This window comes from Mustelus asterias, chromosome 10 (genome assembly GCF_964213995.1).
Source record: "Mustelus asterias chromosome 10, sMusAst1.hap1.1, whole genome shotgun sequence".
In the NCBI taxonomy this organism is placed as follows: Eukaryota; Metazoa; Chordata; class Chondrichthyes; order Carcharhiniformes; family Triakidae; genus Mustelus; species Mustelus asterias.
The window spans coordinates 125,791,977-125,815,959 of NC_135810.1; the positions used below are offsets into that span (position 1 = coordinate 125,791,977).

The 23,983-nt window shown below is 49.1% G+C and overlaps 1 protein-coding gene across 1 annotated transcript in view; it reads left to right on the forward strand.

The window, feature by feature from the left end:
* LOC144499960 (hemopexin-like) overlaps nucleotides 1–23,983 on the forward strand; it is a 47,008-nt gene that overhangs the window by 17,355 nt on the left and 5,670 nt on the right. Inside the window, exons 5-8 of the mRNA XM_078222691.1 lie at nucleotides 2,939–3,086; nucleotides 16,229–16,441; nucleotides 19,262–19,372; nucleotides 20,751–20,881. Of these exons, the coding sequence (XP_078078817.1) occupies nucleotides 2,939–3,086; nucleotides 16,229–16,441; nucleotides 19,262–19,372; nucleotides 20,751–20,881 (603 nt within the window). The remainder of the gene's footprint in view (nucleotides 1–2,938; nucleotides 3,087–16,228; nucleotides 16,442–19,261; nucleotides 19,373–20,750; nucleotides 20,882–23,983) is intronic.

Below are 23,983 nucleotides of genomic sequence, written 5' to 3' on the forward strand. Positions count from 1 at the left end.
CAGGTCTCCAGCAAACCTGCAATTTTCAGTCAGGGTCCAATGTGGTGGGAAAACCAAAGAGTAGATTTGAAGTTATTTGACCTTCAATGGCATCACCATCACTGAATCCCCCATTGTCAACATGCTGGGGGTTACCATCAACCTGAAACTCAAATGGGACCAGCCACATAAACACAGTGGCTACCAGAGCGGGTCAGAGGCTGGGAATCCTGCAGTGAGTAACTCACCTCCTGACTCCCCAAAGCCTGTCCACCATCTACAAGGCACAAGTCAGGAGTGTGATGGAACACTCCCCACTTACCTGGATGGGTGCAGCTCCAACAACACTCAAGAAGATCGACACCACCCAGCAGCACTGCGTGACAGCTACCTCTTCCACAAACATTCAATCCTCCAGCAGCGGTGCACAGTGACAGCCGTGTGTACCATCTACAAGATGCACTGCAGGAACTCATCGAGGTTCCTAAGGCAGCACCTTCCAAACCCATGACAACTACCATCGATAGTTTCATGGAGTTTAATTTAGACAAATGCAAGGTGATACATTTTGGTAGATTGAACCAGGGCAGGACTTACTCAGTTAATGGTAGGGCATTGGGGAGAGTTACAGAACAAAGAGATCTAGGGGTACATGTTCATAGCTCCTTGAAAGTGGAGTCACAGGTGGACAGAGTGGTGAAGAAGGCATTCGGCATGCTTGGTTTCATCGGTCAGAACATTGAATACAGGAGTTGGGATGTCATGTTGAAGTTGTACAAGACATTGGTAAGGCCACACTTGGAATACTGTGTGCAATTCTGGTCACCCTATTATAGAAAGGATATTTTTAAACTAGAAAGAGTGCAGAAAGGATTTACTAGGATGCTACCGGGACTTGATGGATTGAGTTATAAGGAGAGGCTGAATAGACTGGGACTTTTTTCTCTGGAGCGTAGGAGGCTGAGGGGTGACCTTATAGAGTTCTATTAAATAATGAGGGGCAGAGACAAGGTAGATAGTCAATATCTTTTCCCAAAGGTAGGGGAGTCTAAAACTAGAGGGCATAGGTTTAAGGTGAGAGGGGAGAGATACAAAAGTGTCCAGAGTGGCAATTCTTTCACACAGAGGATGGTGAGTGTCTGGAACAAGCTGCCAGAGGTAGTCATAGAAGCGGGTACAATGTTGTCTTTTAAAAAGCATTTAAACAGTTACATGGGTACGATGGATATAGAGGGATATGGGCCAAATGCGGGCAATTGGGATTAGTTTAGGAGTTTTAAATAAAAAAGGTGGGCATGGACAAGTTGGGCCGAAGGGCCTGTTTCCACGCTGTAAACATCTATGACTCTATGATAGAAGGACAAGAGCAGCAGATACCTGGGAACACCACCCCCTGGAGGTTCCCCTCCAAGTCACTCACCTTCCCGACTTGGAAATATATCGCCGTTCCTTCACTGTCGCTGGGTCAAAATCCTGGAAATCCCGCCCTAACAGCACTGTGGGTGTACCTGTTGGACTTTAACCTGGTGTTGTGAGACTTCTTACTGTGTGTACCCACACCACAGGGACTGCAGCGATTCAAGAAGGCAGCTCACCACCACCTTCGAAAGGGCAATTAGGGATTGACAATAAATGCTGACCTATCCAGAGTAGGTCACATCCTGTGAAATAATAAAAAGGATATTCATGGGTGTAGAGGCATCAAACAGAGTCAAAGCCACCTATATTAGGATTAAAAACTCCCATTCTCTGCTTATCTGGCACAGAAACTGTTAGGTACCAATCCTAATAGATTGCAGGACACAGAAGAGGAAGGCATGAACAGTGTTTAAAGTTAAAGCATAAAGTTTATTTATTAGCCACAAGTAGGCTTACATTAACACTGCAATGAAGTTACTGTGAAAATCGCCTAGTCGTCACACTCTGGGCGCCTGTTCGGGTACACTGAGCGAGAATTTAGCACGTCCAATGTACCTAACCAGCACGTCTTTCTGACTGTGGGAGGAAACCGGAGCACCCGGAGGAAACCCACGCAGACACAGAGAGAACGTGCAGACTCCACACAGACAGTGACCCAAGCCGGGAATTGAAAGATTACCGTGTAATAATTGTCTAATAGAATCATAGAGTTCCTACAGAGCAGAAAGAGGCCATTCGGTCCATTGAGTCTCCGGTGACAACAATCCCACCCAGGCCCTGATACTAAAGGGCAATCCCACCCAGACCTGTTCCCCGTAACCCCAAGTATTTACCCCGCTAATCCCCTGAACCTACACATCTTGGGACACGAAGGGTCAATTTAGAATGGCCAATCCACCGAACTTACACATCTTTGGACTGTAGGAGGAAACCGGAGCACCCGGAGGAAACCCACGCAGACATGGGGAGAACGTGCAAACTCCACACAGTCACCCGAGGGCGGAATTGAACCCGGGTCCCTGGCGCTGTGAGGCAGCAGTGCTAACCACTGTGCCACCCAGAGTGGAGACATGGACAGAGTCCAAGGAAGAGTGGGATATATATAAACCTAGGAATTCCATATGCTTTCCAACGACTCTTAATATTTCTTCATAGATGGGATGTAGGTGTTGCTGGGAAGAGCCGCATTTATTGCCCAGGTCTAATTGCCCTGTGGGTGCTCGGCTGTTTCAGTGGGCAGTTAACAGTCAACCCCATTGCTGTTTGTTGCGAATCACACATAAAGATTTCCTTCCATTCATTAGGGAAACAAATGCATTTTAAAACATTTGACAATGTTTTCATGTTTTAATTCCAGATTTTTATTGAATTCAAAATTCATCATCTGCCGTAGTGGGATTTGAACCCAGTTTTGGATTAGCCGCTAGTCCAGTAACTAAAGCACTGTTTCATGTTGCAATGTTTGTTTATGTAGACAGACAGCTCTCTCCCTTCCCAAACATTGTCTAAAATCATTCATTGCCCTCTCACTGATTTTCAGGGAAATCGGGTTTGGCAATATTACGGCAGATTGCCAGAAGGTGTCTTCCTGATCCATGACAAATTTCCAGGAATTCCAAATAATTTAGGGGCTGCAATGGAGTGTCCAGTCGGAGAGTGCGCACAGGATTCAGTGCATTTTTTCAAAGGTAAGGCAATTTACTGTGATGAGAAACTTAACATCTCGTCCCGATGTATTCAACAGGACACCAGCGGAGCACTCCCTCAGCACTGACCCTCTGACAGTGCGGCACTCCCTCAGTACAGACCCTCTGACAGTGCGGCACTCCCTCGGTACTGACCCTCTGACAGTGCGGCACTCCCTCGGTACTGACCCTCTGACAGTGCGGCACTCCCTCGGTACTGACCCTCTGACAGTGCGGCACTCCCTCGGTACTGACCCTCTGACAGTGCGGCACTCCCTCGGTACTGACCCTCTGACAGTGCGGCACTCCCTCGGTACTGACCCTCTGACAGTGCGGCACTCCCTCGGTACTGACCCTCTGACAGTGCGGCACTCCCTCGGTACTGACCCTCTGACAGTGCGGCACTCCCTCCGTACTGACCCTCTGACAGTGCGGCACTCCCTCGGTACTGACCCTCTGACAGTGCGGCACTCCCTCGGTACTGACCCTCTGACAGTGCGGCACTCCCTCGGTACTGACCCTCTGACAGTGCGGCACTCCCTCGGTACTGACCCTCTGACAGTGCGGCACTCCCTCAGTACTGACCCTCTGACAGTGCGGCACTCCCTCAGTACTGACCCTCTGACAGTGCGGCACTCCCTCGGTACTGACCCTCTGACAGTGCGGCACTCCCTCGGTACTGACCCTCTGACAGTGCAGCACTCCCTCGGTACTGACCCTCTGACAGTGCGGCACTCCCTCGGTACTGACCCTCTGACAGTGCAGCACTCCCTCAGCACTGACCCTCTGACAGTGCAGCGCTCCCTCGGTACTGACCCTCTGACAGTGCGGCACTCCCTCGGTACTGACCCTCTGACAGTGCGGCACTCCCTCAGCACTGACTCTCTGACAGTGCGGCACTCCCTCGGTACTGACCCTCTGACAGTGCGGCACTCCCTCGGTACTGACCCTCTGACAGTGCGGCACTCCCTCGGTACTGACCCTCTGACAGTGCGGCACTCCCTCGGTACTGACCCTCTGACAGTGCGGCACTCCCTCGGTACTGACCCTCTGACAGTGCGGCACTCCCTCGGTACTGACCCTCTGACAGTGCGGCACTCCCTCGGTACTGACCCTCTGACAGTGCGGCACTCCCTCGGTACTGACCCTCTGACAGTGCGGCACTCCCTCGGTACTGACCCTGTGACAGTGCGGCACTCCCTCGGTACTGACCCTCTGACAGTGCGGCACTCCCTCGGTACTGACCCTCTGACAGTGCGGCACTCCCTCGGTACTGACCCACTGACAGTGCGGCACTCCCTCGGTACTGACCCTCTGACAGTGCGGCACTCCCTCAGTACTGACCCTCTGACAGTGCGGCACTCCCTCAGTACTGACCCTCTGACAGTGCGGCACTCCCTCGGTACTGACCCTCTGACAGTGCGGCACTCCCTCGGTACTGACCCTCTGACAGTGCAGCACTCCCTCGGTACTGACCCTCTGACAGTGCGGCACTCCCTCGGTACTGACCCTCTGACAGTGCAGCACTCCCTCAGCACTGACCCTCTGACAGTGCAGCGCTCCCTCGGTACTGACCCTCTGACAGTGCGGCACTCCCTCGGTACTGACCCTCTGACAGTGCGGCACTCCCTCAGCACTGACTCTCTGACAGTGCAGCGCTCCCTCGGTACTGACCCTCTGACAGTGCGGCACTCCCTCGGTACTGACCCTCTGACAGTGCGGCACTCCCTCGGTACTGACCCTCTGACAGTGCGGCACTCCCTCAGTACTGACCCTCTGACAGTGCAGCGCTCCCTCGGTACTGACCCTCTGACAGTGCGGCACTCCCTCGGTACTGACCCTCTGACAGTGCGGCACTCCCTCGGTACTGACCCTCTGACGTGCGGCACTCCCTCAGCACTGACCCTCTGACAGTGCGGCACTCCCTCGGTACTGACCCTCTGACAGTGCGACACACCCTCGGTACTGACCCTCTGACAGTGCGACACTCCCTCAGTACTGACCCTCTGACAGTGTGGCACTCCCTCAGTACTGACCCTCTGACAGAGCGGCACTCCCTCAGCACTGACCCTCTGACAGTGCAGCACTCCCTCAGCACTGACCCTCTGACAGTGCAGCACTCCCTCAGCACTGACCCTCTGACAGTGCAGCACTCCCTCAGCACTGACCCTCTGACAGTGCAGCACTCCCTCAGCACTGACCCTCTGACAGTGCGGCACTCCCTCAGCACTGACCCTCTGACAGTGCGGCACTCCCTCAGCACTGACCCTCTGACAGTGCAGCACTTCCTCAGCACTGACCCTCTGACAGTGCTGCACTCCCTCAGTACTGACCCTCTGACAGAGCAGCACTCCCTCAGCACTGACCCTCTGACAGTGCGGCACTCCCTCAGCACTGACCCACTGACAGTGCGGCACTCCCTCAGTACTGACCCTCTGACAGTGTGGCACTCCCTCAGTACTGACCCTCTGACAGAGCGGCACTCCCTCAGCACTGACCCTCTGACAGTGCGGCACTCCCTCAGTACTGACCCTCTGACAGTGTGGCACTCCCTCAGTACTGACCCTCTGACAGAGCGGCACTCCCTCAGCACTGACCCTCTGACAGTGCAGCACTCCCTCAGCACTGACCCTCTGACAGTGCAGCACTCCCTCAGCACTGACCCTCTGACAGTGCAGTAATGCGCTACACTGTTCTTGGTTCTGTGCAGTGGGTATTGAAAGTCCAAAGATGAGGTTAATTGACCATGTTGAGTGTGATGTGTTACAGGGATGGGATGGGGAGAGGGCCTGATCCGTATTTCAATGCTAATCCATCCAACATCCCTCGCCTTAACCTCTATTTTAACAAAGACCCCGAACACTCAAGTTGTCCCTAATGCCTGACCTTAACACTAACCCCCAACATTAACCTTCAACATAGAAACATAGAAGATAGGAGCAGGAGGAGGCCATCTGGCCCTTCGAGCCTGCTCCGCCACTCATTACGATCATGTCTGATCGTCCAACTCAACAGCATAATCCTGCTTTCTCATGGAATCCCGAGAGTGCTGAAGGAGGCCATTCGACCCATCGAGTGCACCAATCATAATCTCACAAAGGCCCAATTCCCGTAACCCCATATATTTACCCTGCTAATCCCCTGACACTAGGGTCAATTTAACCTGGCCAATCGATCTAACCCACACATCTTTGGACTGTGGGAGGAAACCGGAGCACCCGGAGGAAACCCACGCAGACACGGGGAGAATGAGCAAACTCCGCACGGACAGTGACCCGAGGCCGGAATTGAACTTGGGTCCCTGGCGCTGTGAGGCAACAGTGCTAACCACTATGCCACCGTGCCGCCCCCAATAACTCAGAACCTTTGATCCCATTCGCCCCAAGTGCTTTATCCAGCCGCCTCTTGAACACATTCAATGTTTTGGCATCAACTACGTCCTGTGGGAATGAATTCCACAGGCCCACCACTCTTTGGGTGAAGAAATGTCTCCTCACCTCAATCCTAAATGGCCTACCCAGAATCCTCAGACTGTGACCCCTAGTTCTGGACTCCCCCACCATCGGGAACATCCTCCCTGCATCTACCCTGTCTCGACCTGTTAGAATTTTATAAGTCTCTATGAGATCCCCCCTCATTTGTCTGAACTCCAGTGAAAACAATCCTAACCTAGTCAATCTCTCCTCATACACCAGTCCCGCCATCCCCGGAATCAGCCTGGTAAACCTTCGCTGCACTCCCTCGAGAGCAAGAACATCCTTCCTCAGAAAAGGAGACCAAAATTGCACACAATTCTCTCGGTGTGGCCTCACCAAGGCCCTGTATAATTGCAACAACACATCCCTGCTCCTGTACTCGAAACCTCTCGCAATGAAGGCCAACATACCATTTGCCTTCTTTACCGCCTGCTGCACCTGCATGCTTACAAAGAACAAACAAAGAACAAAGAACAATACAGCACAGGAACAGGCCCTTCGGCCCTCCAAGCCCGCGCCGCTCCCCGGTCCAGGATTGAATCCTGAATCCAGGATCCCCGCCCAATTTTCCAGCCTATCTACATCCTAATATCCTATCCACCGAGCTGTCCCTCACAGCTACAATGCTTTGTTCATCACAACCTATTAACTCACCCCCACCCCCCCATTCCAGACCATGTGATCTCCAGGGAGAGGCGAAAACCCAGAGTGAAAACCCCAGGGCCAATATGGGGAAAAAAAAATCTGGGAAATTCCTCTCCGACCCCCTGAGGCGATTGAAACGAGTCCAGGAGATCACACTGGCCCTGATCAGAAAATGCTTCTCAACCCTATTCATTTCCACTTCTGCTTTACGAACACCATCTGAATTCCCTGCCCCCGAGACAGGTTCCCAACTATCCGCAGTCTCGCTCTGTACTGGCACCAGCAAGATGATCATAGAATGAAGCCTTGAAACGAGAAACAAAGAACAATTAGCCCGCGCCGCTCCCTGGTCCAAACTAGACCACTCTTTTGTATCCCTCCATTCCCACTCCGTTCATATAGCTGTCTAGATAAGTCTTAAACGTTCCCAGTGTGTCTGCCTCCACCACCTTGCCCGGCAACACATTCCAGGCCCCCACGACCCTCTGTGTAAAATATGTCCTTCTGATATCTGTGTTAAACCTCCCCCCCTTCACCTTGAACCTATGACCCCTCGTGAACGTCACCACCGACCCGGGGAAAAGCTTCCCACCGTTCACCCTATCTATGCCTTTCATAATTTTATACACCTCTATTAAGTCTCCCCTCATCCTCCGTCTTTCCAAGGAGAACAACCCCAGTTTCCCCAATCTCTCCTCATAACCAAGCCCCTCCATACCAGGCAACATCCTGGTAAACCTCCTCTGTACTCTCTCCAAAGCCTCCACGTCCTTCTGGTAGTGTGGCGACCAGAACTGGACGCAGTATTCCAAATGCGGCCGAACCAACGTTCTATACATCTGCAACATCAGACCCCAACTTTTATACTCTATGCCCCGTCCTATAAAGGCAAGCATGCCATATGCCTTCTTCACCACCTTCTCCACCTGTGACGTCACCTTCAAAGATCTGTGGACTTGCACACCCAGGTCCCTCTGCGTCTCTACACCCTTTATGGTTCTTCCATTTATCGTGTAGCTCCTCCCTACATTATTCCCACCAAAATGCATCACTTCGCATTTATCAGGATTGAACTCCATCTGCCATTTCTTTGCCCAAATTTCCAGCCTATCTATATCCTTCTGTAGCCTCTGACAATGTTCCTCACTATCTGCAAGTCCTGCCAGTTTTGTGTCGTCCGCAAACTTACTGATCACCCCAGTTACTCCTTCTTCCAGATCATTTATATAAATCACAAACAGCAGAGGTCCCAATACAGAGCCCTGCGGTTCACCACTGGTCACAGGCCTCCAGCCGGAAAAAGACCCTTCCACTACCACCCTCTGTCTTCTGTGACCAAGCCAGTTCTCCACCCATCTAGCCACCTCCCCCTTTATCCCATGAGATCCAACCTTTTTCACTAGCCTTACCTTCAGTGACTGGTGCACAAGGACACCCAGGTCCCTCTGCACACTCCCCTCTCCCAATTTACAGCCATTCAGGTAGTAATCTGCCTTCTTGTTTTTGTTTCCAAAATGAATAACCTCACATTTATCCAAATTATACTGCATCTGCCATTGATTTGCCCACTCACCCAACCTGTCCAGATCATTCTGAAGGATCTCTGCATCCTCGTCACAGTTCACCCTCCCACCCAATTTGGTATCATCTGCAAACTTTGAGATGTTCCAAAGTTTGAGATGCTCATTGTTCCACAGGACCAGGCTGAGGAGAAGGCAGTTGGTTTGTTCACTACATTTATTTATTTATTTTAAGTTAAATTTGTGTAAAAAATCGGAGGTTTTTTTTAAAATAGGAAGTGGGCCCAGCAGGAGTCTGGGAAGGTTTTTGGAGGGTTTAAAAGTAGGCCGCACTTTTGAGCGGGCAGCGTCGTTAGCGGGCAGCAGAGTGAGCAGGAGGCAGAGTGAAAGCTGTAGGGCTTTGGCTCACAGGGCTTGGGCAGCAGGGGTGAGTTAATTCATTTTTTGCTGTTTCTACCTGGTACTGGCAAGGTATCTAGAGGGGATGGGTGTGCAGGCAGTGCAATGTTCCTCTTGCACTATGTTCGAGGTGAGGGACATAATCAGGGTCCCTGCTGATTATACCTGTGAGAAGTGCATCCATCTGCAGCTCCTCCAAAACCGTGTAAGGGAACTGGAGCTGGAGTTGGAGGAACTTAGGATCATTAGGGATGCAGAGATGGCCATAGACAGAAGCTTCAGGGATACAGTTACTCCGCGGAATGAAAATAGATGGGTGACGGTGAGAGGGGCTGGGAAGAAGCAGTCGGTGCAGGGATCCCCTGTGGTCGTTCCCCTTAGCAATAAGTATTCCGCTTTGGATACGGTTGAGGGGGACGACATACCAGTGGTGAGCCGCAGTGAGAGGATCTCCGGCACTGAGTCCGTCCCTGTGGCTCAGGAGGGTAAGGAGGAGAGCAGGAGGGCAATAGTTATTGGGGACTCGTTAGTTAGAGGGATAGATAGGAGGTTCTGTGGCAGCAAAAGAGACTCGAGGATGGTGTGTTGCCTACCGGATGCCAGGGTCCGTGACGTCTCGGACCGTGTTTTCCGGATTCTTAAGGGGGAGGGGAAACAGTCACAAGTCGTGGTACACATTGGTACCAACGACATAGGTAAGAGAAGGGACGGGGATTTAAAACAGGAATTTCGGGAGCTGGGCTGGAAGCTGAGAGCAAAGACAAAACATGTGGTCATCTCTGGTACGCTACCGGTGCCACGTGATAGCGAGTTGAGGAACAGGGAGAGAGTGCACTTAAACATGTGGTTGCAGGGATGGTGCAGGAGGGAGGGTTTCAGATACGTGGATAATTGGAACACGTTCTGGGGAAGGTGGGACCTCTACAAACAGGACGGGGTGCACCTGAACCAGAGGGGCACCAATATCCTGGGAGGGAAATTTGCTACGGCTCTTCAGGGGGATTTAAACTAATTTGTCAGGGGAGTGGGAAAAGGAGTTGTAGTCCGGAAGTCAGTGTTGAGGGTGGTGAGATATTGGGGAAGGTATCAAGGTCAAGGGTGGGTACCGGTAGACAGGAAGATGGGTTGAAGTGTGTCTACTTCAATGCAAGGAGCATCCGGAACAAGGTGGATGAACTTGGGGCGTGGATTGCTACTTGGGACTACGATGTTGTGGCCATTACGGAGACGTGGGTAGAACAAGGACAGGAATGGTTGTTGGACGTTCCGGGGTATAGATGTTTCAGTAAGTGTAGGGAAGCTGGTAAAAGAGGTGGAGGAGTAGCATTGTTAATCAAGGATAGTTTAACGGCTGCGGAAAAGCACTTTGAGGGGGATATGCACACTGAGGTAATATGGGCTGCAGTTAGAAACAGGAAAGGAGCGGTCACGTTGCTAGGAGTTTACTATAGGCCCCCAAATAGTAATAGAGATGTGGAGGAAGAAATTGCTAAGCAGATTATGGATACGTGTGGGGGTCACAGGGTAGTTGTCATGGGGGACTTTAACTTTCCAAATATTGATTGGAACCTTTGTAGGTCAAATAGTTTGGATGGGGCACTTTTTGTGCAGTGTGTGCAGAAGGGTTTCCTGACACAATATGTGGATAGGCCGACAAGGGGTGAGGCCACATTGGATTTGGTACTGGGAAATGAACCGGGCCAAGTGTTAGATTTGGTTGTGGGAGAGAACTTTGGAGATAGTGACCACAATTCGGTGTCTTTTGTTATTGCAATGGAGAGGGATAGGGCCGGACGGCAGGGCAAGGCTTACAATTGGGGGAGAGGTAATTATGATGCAATTAGGCAAGAATTAGGGGGCATAAGATGGGAACAGAAACTGTCAGGGAAAGGCACTGATGAAAAGTGGAACTTTTTCAAGGAACAAATACTGGGTGTCCTTGATAGGTATGTCCCTGTCAGGCAGGGAGGAAATGGCCGAGTGAGGGAACCGTGGTTCACAAAAGAGGTGGAATGTCTTGTGAAAAGGAAGAGGGAAGCTTATGTAGGGATGAGGAAACAAGGTTCAGATGGCTCGATTGAGGGTTACAAGTTAGCAAGGAACGAGCTGAAAAAGGGGCTGAGGAGAGCTAGGAGGGGACATGAGAAGTCCTTGGCGGGTCGGATCAAGGAAAACCCCAAGGCTTTTTACTCTTATGTGAGGAATAAAAGAATGACCAGGGTGAGGTTAGGGCCGGTCAAGGACAGTGGTGGGAACTTGTGTATGGAATCAGTAGAGATAGGCGAGGTGATGAATGAATACTTTTCTTCAATGTTCACCAAGGAGAGGGGCCATGTTTTTGAGGAAGAGAAGGTGTTACAGGCTAATAGGCTGGAGGAAATAGATGTTCGGAGGGAGGATGTATTGGCAGTTTTGAATAAACTGAAGGTCGATAAGTCCCCTGGGCCTGATGAAATGTATCCTAGGATTCTTTGGGAGGCGAGGGATGAGATTGCAGAGCCTTTGGCTTTGATCTTTGGGTCCTCGCTGTCCACGGGGATGGTGCCAGAGGACTGGAGAGTGGCAAATGTTGTTCCTCTGTTTAAGAAAGGGAATAGAAATGACCCTGGTAATTATAGACCGGTTAGTCTGACTTCGGTGGTTGGTAAATTGATGGAAAAGGTCCTTAGGGATGGGATTTACGACCATTTAGAAAGATGCGGATTAATCCGGGATAGTCAGCACGGATTTGTGAAGGGCAAATCGTGCCTCACAAATTTGATAGAATTTTTTGAGGAGGTAACTAGGTGTGTTGATGAAGGTAGGGCGGTTGATGTCATATACATGGATTTTAGTAAGGCGTTTGATAAGGTCCCCCATGGTCGGCTTATGATGAAAGTAAGGAGGTGTGGGATAGAGGGAAAGTTGGCCGATTGGATAGGTAACTGGCTGTCTGATCGAAGACAGAGGGTGGTGGTGGATGGAAAATTTTCGGACTGGAGGCAGGTTGCTAGCGGAGTGCCGCAGGGATCGGTGCTTGGTCCTCTGCTCTTTGTGATTTTTATTAATGACTTAGAGGAGGGGGCTGAAGGGTGGATCAGTAAATTTGCTGATGACACCAAGATTGGTGGAGTAGTGGATGAGGTGGAGGGCTGTTGTAGGCTGCAAAGAGACATAGATAGGATGCAAAGCTGGGCTGAAAAATGGCAAAGGGAGTTTAACCCTGATAAATGTGAGGTGATTCATTTTGGTAGGACTAATTTAAATGTGGATTACAGGGTCAAAGGTAGGGTTCTGAAGACTGTGGAGGAACAGAGAGATCTTGGGGTCCATATCCACAGATCTCTAAAGGTTGCCAGTCAAGTGGATAGAGCTGTGAAGAAGGCATATAGTGTGTTAGCTTTTATTAACAGGGGGTTGGAGTTTAAGAGCCGTGGGGTTATGCTGCAACTGTACAGGACCTTGGTGAGACCGCATTTGGAATATTGCGTGCAGTTCTGGTCACCTCACTATAAGAAGGATGTGGAAGCGCTGGAGAGAGTGCAGAGGAGATTTACCAGGATGCTGCCTGGTTTGGAGTGTCGGTCTTATGAGGAAAGGTTGAGGGAGCTGGGGCTGTTCTCTCTGGAGCGGAGGAGATTGAGGGGAGACTTAATAGAGGTTTATAAAATGATGAAGGGGATAGATCGAGTGAACGTTCAAAGACTATTTCCTCGGGTGGATGGAGCTATTACAAGGGGGCATAACTATAGGGTTCATGGTGGGAGATATAGGAAGGATATCAGAGGTAGGTTCTTCACGCAGAGAGTGGTTGGGGTGTGGAATGGACTGCCTGCAGTGATAGTGGAGTCAGACACTTTAGGAACATTTAAGCGGTTATTGGATAGGCACATGGAGCACACCAGGATGGTAGGGAGTGGGATAGCTTGATCTTGGTTTCAGATGAAGGTCGGCACAACATCGTGGGCCGAAGGGCCTGTTCTGTGCTGTACTGTTCTATGTTCTATGTTCTATGTTACATTTTGTTCCCTCATCCAAATCATTAATATATATTGTGAATAGCTGGGGTCCCAGCACCGATCTCTGTGGCACCCCACTAGTTACTGCCTGCCAATTTGAAAAGGACCCATTAATTCCTACTCTTTGTTTCCTCTCTGCCAATCAGTTTTCTATCCATCCCAATACACTTCCCCCAATCCCATACGCTTTTACCTTGCACAATAATCTCTTATGCAGGACTTTGTCAAACACTTTCTGAAAGTGCAAATATACCACATCGACTGGTTCCCCCTTGTCAACTCTACTAGTTACATCTTCAAACAATTCCAACAGATTTGTCAAGCATGATTTCCCCTTCATAAATCCATGCTGACTCTGTCTGATCCTGCCACTGCTTTCTAAATGCTCCGCTAACCCCTAACCTTAACCCTCACACTACTGTGTCTCATTCAAGGTGTTTCCACATCTTGAAATGCTAAGGTCCTGAGTCATAGTCATAGAGTCAAAGAGGTTTACAGCATCGAAACAGGCCCTTCAACCCAACTTGTCATGCTGCCCATTTTTTTTAAACCCTGAAGCTGGTCCCATTTGCCCACATTTGGCCCAAATCCCTCTATACCCATCTTACCCATGTAACTGTTTAAATGCTTTTTAAAAGACAACATTGTACCCGCTTCTATGACTACCTCTGGCAGCTTGTTCCAGACACTCACCACCCTCTGTGTGAAAAAATTCCACTCTGAAAACTTTTGTATCTCTCCCCTCTCACCTTAAACCTATGCCCTCTAGTTTTAGACTCCCCTACCTGTGGGAAAAGATATTGACTATCTAGCTGATCGGTGCCCCTCATTATTTTATAGACCTCTATAAGGTCACCCCTCAGCCTTCTACGCTCCAGAGAAAAAAGTCCCAGTCTATCCAGCCTCTCCTTATAACTCAAACCATCAAGTCCTGGTAGCATCCTAGTAAATCTCTTCTTCACTCTTTCTAGTTTAATAGTATCCTTTCTATAATAGGGTGACCAGAACTGTACACAGTATTCCAAGTGTGGTCTTACCAATATCTTGTACAACTTCAACAAGACGTCCCAACTCTTGTATTCAATGTTCTGACCAATGAAACCAAGCATGCTGAATGTCTTCTTCACCACTCTGTCCACCTGTGACTCCACTTTCAAGGAGCTATGAACATGTACCCCTAGATCTCTTTGTTCTGTAACTCTCCCCAATGCCCTACCATTAACTGAGTAAGTCCTGCCCTGGTTCAATCTAGGAAAGTGCATTACATCACATTTGTCTAAATTAAACTCCATCTGCCATTCGTCAGCCCACTGGCCCAACTGATCAAGATCCCGCTGCAATTGGAGATAACCTTCCTCACTGTCCACCATGCCACCAATCTTGGTGTCATCTGCAAACTTACTAACCATGCCTCCTATATTCTCATCCAAATCATTAATATAAATGAAAAATAACAGTGGGCCCAGCACTGATCCCTGAGGCACACCGCTGGTCACAGGCCTCCAGTTTGAAAAAACAACCCTCTACAATCACCCTCTGGCTTCTGTCAAGAAGCCAATTTTGTATCCATTCAGATACCTCACCCTGGATTCTGTGAGATTTAACCTTATGCAACAACCTACCGTGTGGTACCTTGTCAAAGGCCTTGCTAAAGTCCATGTGGACAACATCAACTGCACTGCCCTCATCTACCTTCTTGGTTACCCCTTCAAAAAACTCAATCAAATTTGTGAGACATGATTTTCCACTCACAAAGCCATGCTGACTGTCCCTAATCAGTCCTTGCATCTTTAAATGCCTGTAGATCCTGTCTCTCAAAATACCTTCCAACAACCTACCGACCACAAATGTGAGGCTCACTGGCCTGTAGTTCCCAGGCTTTTCCCTGCAGCCCTTTTTAAACAAAGGCGCTACATTTGCCACTCTCCAATCTTCAGGCACCTCACCTGTGACTATCGATGATTCAAATATCTCTGCTAGGGGACCCGCAATTTCCTCCCTAGCCTCCCACAATGTCCTGGGATACACTTCATCAGGTCCCGGGGATTTATCTACCTTGATGCGCTTTAAGACTTCCAGCACCTCCTTCTCTGTAATATTTACACTCCTCAAGACATCACTATTTATTTCCCCAAGTTCCCTAACATCCATGCTTTTCTCAACAGTAAATACTGATGAGAAATACTGATGACTTAATAGGATGGAGGGTTATAGGTAGGCCTAAAAGGTAGGGATATGTTCGGCACAACTTGTGGGGCCGAAGGGCCTGTTTTGTGCTGTTGTTTTTCTATGTTTCTATGTTTCTAAATATTAATTTAGGATCTCACCCATCTCTTGTGGATCCATACATAGATGATCTTGTTGATCCTTAAGTGGCCCTACTCTCTCCCTTGTTACTCTTTTGCCCTTTATGTATTTGTAGAAGCTCTTTGGATTCTCCTTTGCCTTATCTGCCAAAACAATCTCGTGTCCCCTTTTTGCCCTCCTGATTTCTCTCTTAACTCTACTCCTACACCCTCTATACTCTTCAAGGGATTCACTTGATCCCAGCTGCCTATGCATGTCATGTGCCTCCTTCTTTTTCTTGACCAGGACTTCAATATCCCGAGTCATCCACGGTTCCCTACTTCTACCAGCCTTGCCCTTCACTCTAAGAGGAATGTGCTTACCCTGAACCCTGATTAACACACTTTTGAAAGCCTCCCACTTACCAGACGTCCCTTCGCCTTCCCACGGACTCCCTCAATTAACTTTTGAAAGTTCCTGCCTGATACCGTCAAAATTGGCCTTGCCCCAATTTAGAATTTTAACTTTTGGGTCAGACCTATCATTCTCCATAGCTATCTTTAAACTAATGGAATTATGGTCACTGGTCCCAAAGTGATCCCTCACTAACACTTCTGTCACCTGCCCTTGCATCTCTAAATGCCGGTAGATCCTGCCTCTCAAAATACCTTCCAACAACTTACCCACCACAGATGTGAAGCTCACCGGCCTGTAGTTCCCAAGCTTTTCCCTGCAGCCCTTTTTAAACAAAGGCACAACATTTGTAAGCTTTTTGGGTATGAGTCGTAAAAGAAAGATAAACTCTGTGACTCCCTGTGCAGGAGAAACTGTGTACGCGCTAAATCTCGACAGCAGGACGGTGAAGGAAAGGAAATGGCCTGGAGTTCATTCCTGCACATCATCCCTAAGATGGCTGGAGAGACATTACTGCTTCCAAGGGACAAATTTCACTCGCTTCAATCCCAAAACTGGTCAAGTTTATCCAGGCTATCCAAAGGATGCACGGGATTACTTCATGAGATGTGAAGGCCGAGGTGAGAGATTGTTATTGTTGCTGTTGAAAAGGCAGAAAAAAATTGGGCCAGATATGAGTGAGTGGAAAATCAAGTCTCACAAATTTGATTTGAGTTTTTTGAAGGGGTAACCAAGAAGGTAGATGAGGGCAGTGCAGTTGATGTTGTCTACACGGACTTTAGCAAGGCCTTTGACAAGATACCACATGGTAGGTTGTTGCATAAGTTTAAGTCTCACGGGATCCAGAGTGAGGTAGCTAAGTGGATACAAATTGGTTTGATGGCAGAAGCCAGAGAGAGGCTGGTTATAGAGGGTTGTTTTTCAAACTGGAGGCCTGTGACCAGCGGTGTGCCCTCAGGGATTAGTGCTAGGTCCACTGTTATTTGTCATTTATATTAATGATTTGGATGAGGATATAGGAGGCATGGTTAGTAAGTTTGCAGAAGGGGAATAGGGATAGCCCAGGTAATTACCGACCGGTGGTTAGTAAGTTTGCAAGAAGGGGACTAGGGATAGCCCAGGTAATTACCGACCGGTGAGTCTAACCTCAGTGGTTGGTAAACTAATGGAGAAGATCCTGAGGGACAGGATATATGAGCATTTAGAGAGGTTTAGTATGCTCAAGAATACTCAGCATGGCTTTGTCAAGGGCAGATCGTGCCTTACGAGCCTGGTGGAGTTCTTCACATTGATGTAGGGAAGGCGGTAGATGTGGTTTATATGGATTTTAGCAAGGCGTTCGATAAGGTCCCCCATGCAAGGCTTCTAGAAAAAGTGAGAGGGCATGGGATCCAAGGGTCTGCTGCCTGGTGGATCCAGAACTGGCTTGCTCAAAGGAGGCAGAGAGTGGGTATAGATGGGTCTTTTTCTAAATGGAGGTCGGTCACCAGTGGTGTGCCCCAGGGATCTGTTCTGGGACCCTTGCTGTTTGTCATTTTCATAAATGACCTGGATGAGGAAGTGGAGGGATGGGTTGGTAAGTTTGCCGACGACACGAAGGTTGGTGGGGTTGTGGATAGTCTGGAGGGATGTCAGAAGTTACAGAGGGACATAGATAGGATGCAAGACTGGGCGGACAAGTGGCAGATGGACTTCAACACAGATAAATGCGTCGTGGTCCATTTTGGTAGGTCCAATGGGATGAAGGAGTACAATATAAAGGGAAAGACTCTTAGTACTGTAGAGGATCAGAAGGACCTTGGGGTCTGGGTCCATGGGACTCTAAAATCGGCCCCGCAGGTGGAGGAGGTGGTTAAAAAAGCGTATGGTGTGCTGGCCTTTATCAATCGAGGGATTGAGTTTAGGAGTCCGGGGATAATGATGCAGCTATATAAGACCCTCGTCAGACCCCACTTGGAGTACTGTGCTCAGTTCTGGTCGCCTCACTAAAGGAAGGATGTGGAAAAGATTGAAAGGGTGCAGAGGAGATTTACAAGGATGTTGCCTGGATTGAGTGGCATGCCTTATGAGGATAGGCTGAGGGAGCTCGGTCTTTTCTCCTTGGAGAGACATAGAATGAGAGGAGACCTAATAGAGGTATATAAGATGTTGAGAGGCATAGATCGGGTGGACTCTCAGAGGCTTTTTCCCGGGGTGGAAATGTCAGCTACGAGAGGACACAGGTTTAGGGTGCTGGGGGGTAGGTACAGGGGAGATGTTAGGGGTAAGTTTTTCACACAGAGGGTGGTGGGCGAGTGGAATCGGCTGCCGTCAGTGGTGGTGGAGGCGAACTCAATAGGGTCTTTTAAGAAACTCCTGGATGAGTACATGGAGCTTAATAGGATGGAGGGTTATAGGTAGGTCTAGAAGGTAGGGATGTGTTCGGCACAACTTGTGGACCGAAGGGCCTGTTTGTGCTGTAGTTTTTCTATGTTCTATGTTCTATGACACCAAGATTGGTGGCATAGTGGACAGTGAAGAAGGTTATCTCGGATTGCAATGGGATTTTGATCAATTGGGCCAGTGGGCTGACGAATGGCAGATGGAGTTTCATTTAGATAAATGCGAGGTGATGCATTTTGGTCGATTGAACCAGGGCAGGTCTTACTCAGTTAATGGTAGGATGTTGGGGAGAGATACAGAACAATGAGATCTCGAGGTACATGTTCATAACTCCTTGAAAGTGGAGTCACAGGTGGACAGAGTGGTGAAGAAGGCATTCGGTATGTTTGGTTTCATTGGTCAGAACATTGAATACAAGAGTTGGGACGTCTTGTTGAAGTTGGACAAGACATTGGTAAGGCCACACTTAGAATATTGTGTACAGTTCTGGTCAGCCTATTATAGAAAGGATATTATTAAACTAGAAAGAGTGCAGAAAAGATTTACGAGGATGCTATCGGGACTTGATGGTTTGAGTTATAAGGAGAGGCTGGATAGACTGGGACTTTTTTCTCTGGAGCGTAGAAGGCTGAGTGGTGACCTTATAGAGGTTTATAAAATAATGAGGGGCATAGATCAGCTAAATAGTCGATATCTTTTCCTAAAGGTAGGGGAGTCTAAAACTAGAGGGCATAGCTTTAAGGTGAGAGGGGAGAGATACAAAAGGGCCCAGAGGGGCAATTTTTTCACACAGGGGGTGGTGAGTGTCTGGAACAACCTGCCAGAGGTAGTAGTAGAGGCGGGTACAATGTAGTCTTTTAGAAGTATTTAGATAGTTACATGGGTACGATGGATATAGAGGGATATGGGCCAAACGCAAGCAATTGGGATTAGCTTGGTGGTAAAAACTGGGAAGCATGGACAAGTTGGGCCGAAGGGCCTGTTTCCATGCTGTAAACCTCTGACTCGATGATATTAACTCAGAGGGTGGGATCTTAACAGATCTTTCTATTGAACAGGGCATGGAAAAAGGAACAAAACATCAGCTGATTCAATCTACAACCGATGCAGCAACCGATCATTTGACGAATTCAGTGAGGATCAGTTAGGAAGGATGTATGCGTTCCGAGGTAAGCAACACACTGAGGGACAGTGTTCCCGCTCACTGAGGGACAGAGTCCCCACTCGCTGAGGGACAGAGTCCCCACTCACTGAGGGACAGTGTTCCCGCTCACTGAGGGACAGAGTCCCCACTCACTGAGGGACAGTGTTCCCGCTCACTGAGGGACAGTGTTCCCGCTCACTGAGGGACAGAGTCCCCACTCACTGAGGGACAGTGTTCCCGCTCACTGAGGGACAGAGTCCGCACTCACTGAGGGACAGCGTCCCCACTCACTGAGGGACAGCGTCCCCACTCACTGAGGGACAGAGTCCCCACTCACTGAGGGACAGTGTTCCCGCTCACTGAGGGACAGAGTCCCCACTCACTGAGGGACAGAGTCCGCACTCACTGAGGGGCAGCGTCCCCACTCACTGAGGGGCAGCGTCCCCACTCACTGAGGGACAGAGTCCGCACTCACTGAGGGACAGAGTCCGCACTCACTGAGGGACAGAGTCCCCACTCACTGAGGGACAGAGTCCCCACTCACTGAGGGACAGAGTCCCCACTCACTGAGGGACAGTGTTCCCGCTCACTGAGGGACAGAGTCCGCACTCACTGAGGGACAGCGTCCCCACTCACTGAGGGACAGTGTTCCCGCTCACTGAGGGACAGAGTCCGCACTCACTGAGGGACAGAGTCCCCACTCACTGAGGGACAGTGTTCCCGCTCACTGAGGGACAGAGTCCCCACTCACTGAGGGACAGAGTCCCCACTCACTGAGGGACAGCGTCCCCACTCACTGAGGGATATATATATTCAGTGACAATGGTCCAGCAAGCCACTTGGTGTACCATCAATCGAGCAAAGACTAGTTTGAATGCAAGAACAAATAGGCTTTTATTAGCAAAAGACTTGGAGCACACCCATGCCGATGAACTGGTCCAGAGACTGAGGCAGGGGGTGGGGAGCAGTCGCCTTTATACCTGGACCAGGGGGGGAGGAGTCCCGGGCAGGGCCGGCAGGGATGTGTCCAGTCATGTCACACACACACAGGCAATAAGCTAACAGTGGTTTATCACACCACTCAGCTCAGGGCAATCAGGGATAGGTAACAAATGCTCGCTCAGCCAGTGACACCCACATCTCATGAAAGAATAAAAAACCTGAAGAATGGGCACTTGAAAGATACAGAAGAGGACAGGGGACCCGACTCTGCCAGCAGAGCCCCTGCTTTCAGTAACATTGGTGAGGAGACCAGGGTCCGACAGGGATATTTCAGTGAGGGGGAGAAATCTTCCCACAGCGCTGGGCTCAATGGGAGTAATAGTCACGATGTGCCAAGATTCTCAGCAACATTCTATCCTGGCTGTTTCTGAATTAAACTTGTCTTTTTGGCGGTTTTCCAGATAACTTGTTTTTTCGCCTGGACTCGGGTCGAGATGGCTGGCATCCATGGTCAACAAATTCCAGCTGGTCCTCTCTACACGGGAAAATCGATGGTGTTTTCACCTGGGACAAGAAGATGTATTTTATCCAGGTGTGCCCGACTGCAGCTTCACAAATTTCCAGTGTTTGACACCTGCAGTGCTCAGTCTGTGTGTTTCTGCCTGTCCCTCAGTCTGTGTGTTTCTGCCTGTCCCTCAGTCTGTGTGTTTCTGCCTGTCCCTCAGTCTGTGTGTTTCTGCCTGTCCCTCAGTCTGTGTGTTTCTGCCTGTCCCTCAGTCCGTGTGTTTCTGCCTGTCCCTCAGTCTGTGTGTCTGTGTGTGTGTGTGTGTGTGTGTGTCTATCTGCAGACCTGAGAGCCTGCGGTAGGGAAATTATTGGAGAAAATTCAGAAAGAGAGATTTAATCTGCACCTGGAAAGGCCTGGGTTAACTGGGGCTAGTCAGCATGGCTTTGTCAAACTTGATAGAACTTTAACAAACCTGATAGAATTTTTCAAAAAAATGAAGTGTGTGGATGTGGGAAGTGCAATCGATGTAGCTTATATAGATTTTAGCAAAGCTTTTGACAAGGTCCCACATGGGAGATTAATTGAGAAAGTTAAAGCACTTGGAATTCAAGGAAACTTGGTGAGATGAATCAGAAACTGGTTCAGTAATAGGACATTACATGTGCAGTGGACAATGGGGAACCTGTGGATGTGGTGTATCTGGATTTCCAGAAGTCATTTGACAAGGTGCCGCACCAAAGACTGCTACGTAAGATAAAGGTACACGGTGTTACGGGTAATGTATTAGCATGGATAGAGGATTGGATAACGAACAGAAAGCAAAGAGTGGGGGTAAATGGGTGTTTTTCTGGTTGGCGATCAGTGACTAGTGGTGTGCCTCAGGGATCAGTGTTGGGACCGCAATTGTTTACGATTTACATAGATGATTTGGAGTTGGGAACCAAGTGTAGTGTGTCAAAATTCGCAGATGACACTAAGATGGGTGGAAGAGCAAAGTGTGCAGAGGACGCTGAAAGTCTGCAAAGGGATATCGATAATCTAAGTGAGTGGGCGAGGGTCTGACAGATGGAGTACAATGTTGGTAAATGTGAGGTCATCCATTTTGGTCGGAATAACAGCAAAATGGACGATTATTTAAATTATTTAAAAAATTGCAGCATGCTGCTGTGCAGAGGGACCTGGGTGTCCTTGTGCAGGAATCTCAAGGAGTTGGTTTGCAGGTGCAGCAGGTAATTAAGAAGGCAAATGGAATTTTGTCCTTCAAGTGGAGCTGAGTCCACAAAAAGATCAGCCATGATCTTATTGAATGGCGGGGCAGGCTCGAGGGGCCGAATGGCCTACTCCTGCTCCTAGTTCTTATGACACAAAGGGTGTTGGTAGAAGGCTGTTTGAGTGATTGGAGCCCAATGTCCAGTGGCCAGTGGCGCAACGCAAGGTTCAGCACTGGAACTCTTATTGTTTGTTATATACATAAATGGTACAGATGATAATGTGGGGGGAATGTTAAGTAAGTTTGATGACACCAAGATCGATCGGGTGGTGAATAGTGAAGAAGAAGGTTGTGGGTTACAGGATGATATCGATGGATTGATTGGATGGGCAGAGCTGTGGGAAATGGTATTTCACCCTGATCAGTGCGAGGGGATGAACATTGGAAGAAGCAACAAGACAAGGGAGTATTTAATGAGTGGCAGGACACTGGGAAGTTCAGAGGGACAGATGGATCTCGGGGTAATTATTTACAGATCCCTGAAGGCAGCAGAGCGGGTGAATAGGATAGTTAAGAAGGCGTATGAAACACTTGCTAGTATCAGTCGTGGCATAGTGTATAAGAGCAAGGAGGTTATGTTGGAGTTGTACAGAACATAGAATCCTGACAGTGCAGGAGGCCATTCGGCCCATCAAGCCTGCACTGATAACAATCTCATCCAGGCCCTATCCCCATAAACCAACGTATTTACCCTGCTAATCCCCCTGACACCAAGGAGCAATTTAGCATAGCCAATCCACCTAACCCATTCATCTTTGGACTGTGGGAGGAAACCGGAGCACCCGGAGGAAACCCACACAGACACGGAGAGAATGTGCAAACTCCACACAGTCACCCAAGGCCGGAATTGAACCTGGGTCCCTGGCGCTGTGAAGCAGCAGTGCTAACCACTGTGCCACCCAGATGGAGTACTGTGTGCAGTTCTGTTACCTCACTATAGGAAGGATGTGATTGCACTAGAGGGGGTGCAGAGGAGATTCACCAGGATGCTGCCTGGGAGGGAGCATTTGAGCTATAAGGAGAGACTGGATAGGCTTGGATTGTTTTCTCTAGAGCAGAGAAGACTGAGGGGGGACATGGTTGGGGTGAATAAGATTATGAGGGGAATGGACAGGGTGAGTGGCAAGCAGCTGTTCCCCTTGGTTGAGGGCCAAACACGAGGGGGCAGAGTTTTGGGGTGAGGGGCAGGAGATTCAGAGGGGATTTGAGAAAACATCTTTCCACTCAGAGGGGGGTGAGAATCTGGAATGCGCTGCCTGGGAAGGTAGTGGAGGCTGGAAACCTTACAACCTTCAAAAAATATTTAAATGAGCACTTGAAATATCATAATATTCAAGGATATGGGACAAGTGCTGGAAAAGGGATTAGTGCGACTTCAGTGGTAGTTATTGTCAGTGAGTGCAGACTCGATGGGCTGAAGGGCCTTTTCTGTGCTGTATGATTCTGTGTGGGTGAGTTTCTGACAATTCCCTCTGCTCACCACCCTCTTTACAATAATTTATTTGATATTGTCTCTCACTGTTCTTCTGATCATTATGAATCACTTCACATTTCTTTGCATTAAATGTCATCTGCTGCTTGTCTGCCCACTCCACTAACTTGTCCATGTGACGTTCTACACTATCCCCCTCGCAGTTCACATTGATTCCGAGTTTCAAATCATCCGCACAATTTGAAATACTACTCTGTTTACCGAGGCCATTAATAAGTGTCAAGAAAAGCAGGGGCCGCAACTCGGATCCCTGTGGAACTCTATTGTAAACCAGTCTGAAAAAAAACATTCACCAATACTCTCTGTTTCCTGTCACCCAGCCAATCGGTATCCATGTTGCTGCTGTCTCTTTTACTCCTTGAACTATAACTTTTCTCACAAGTCTATTGTGTGGCACTGTATCGAATGCCTTTTGGAAATCCAT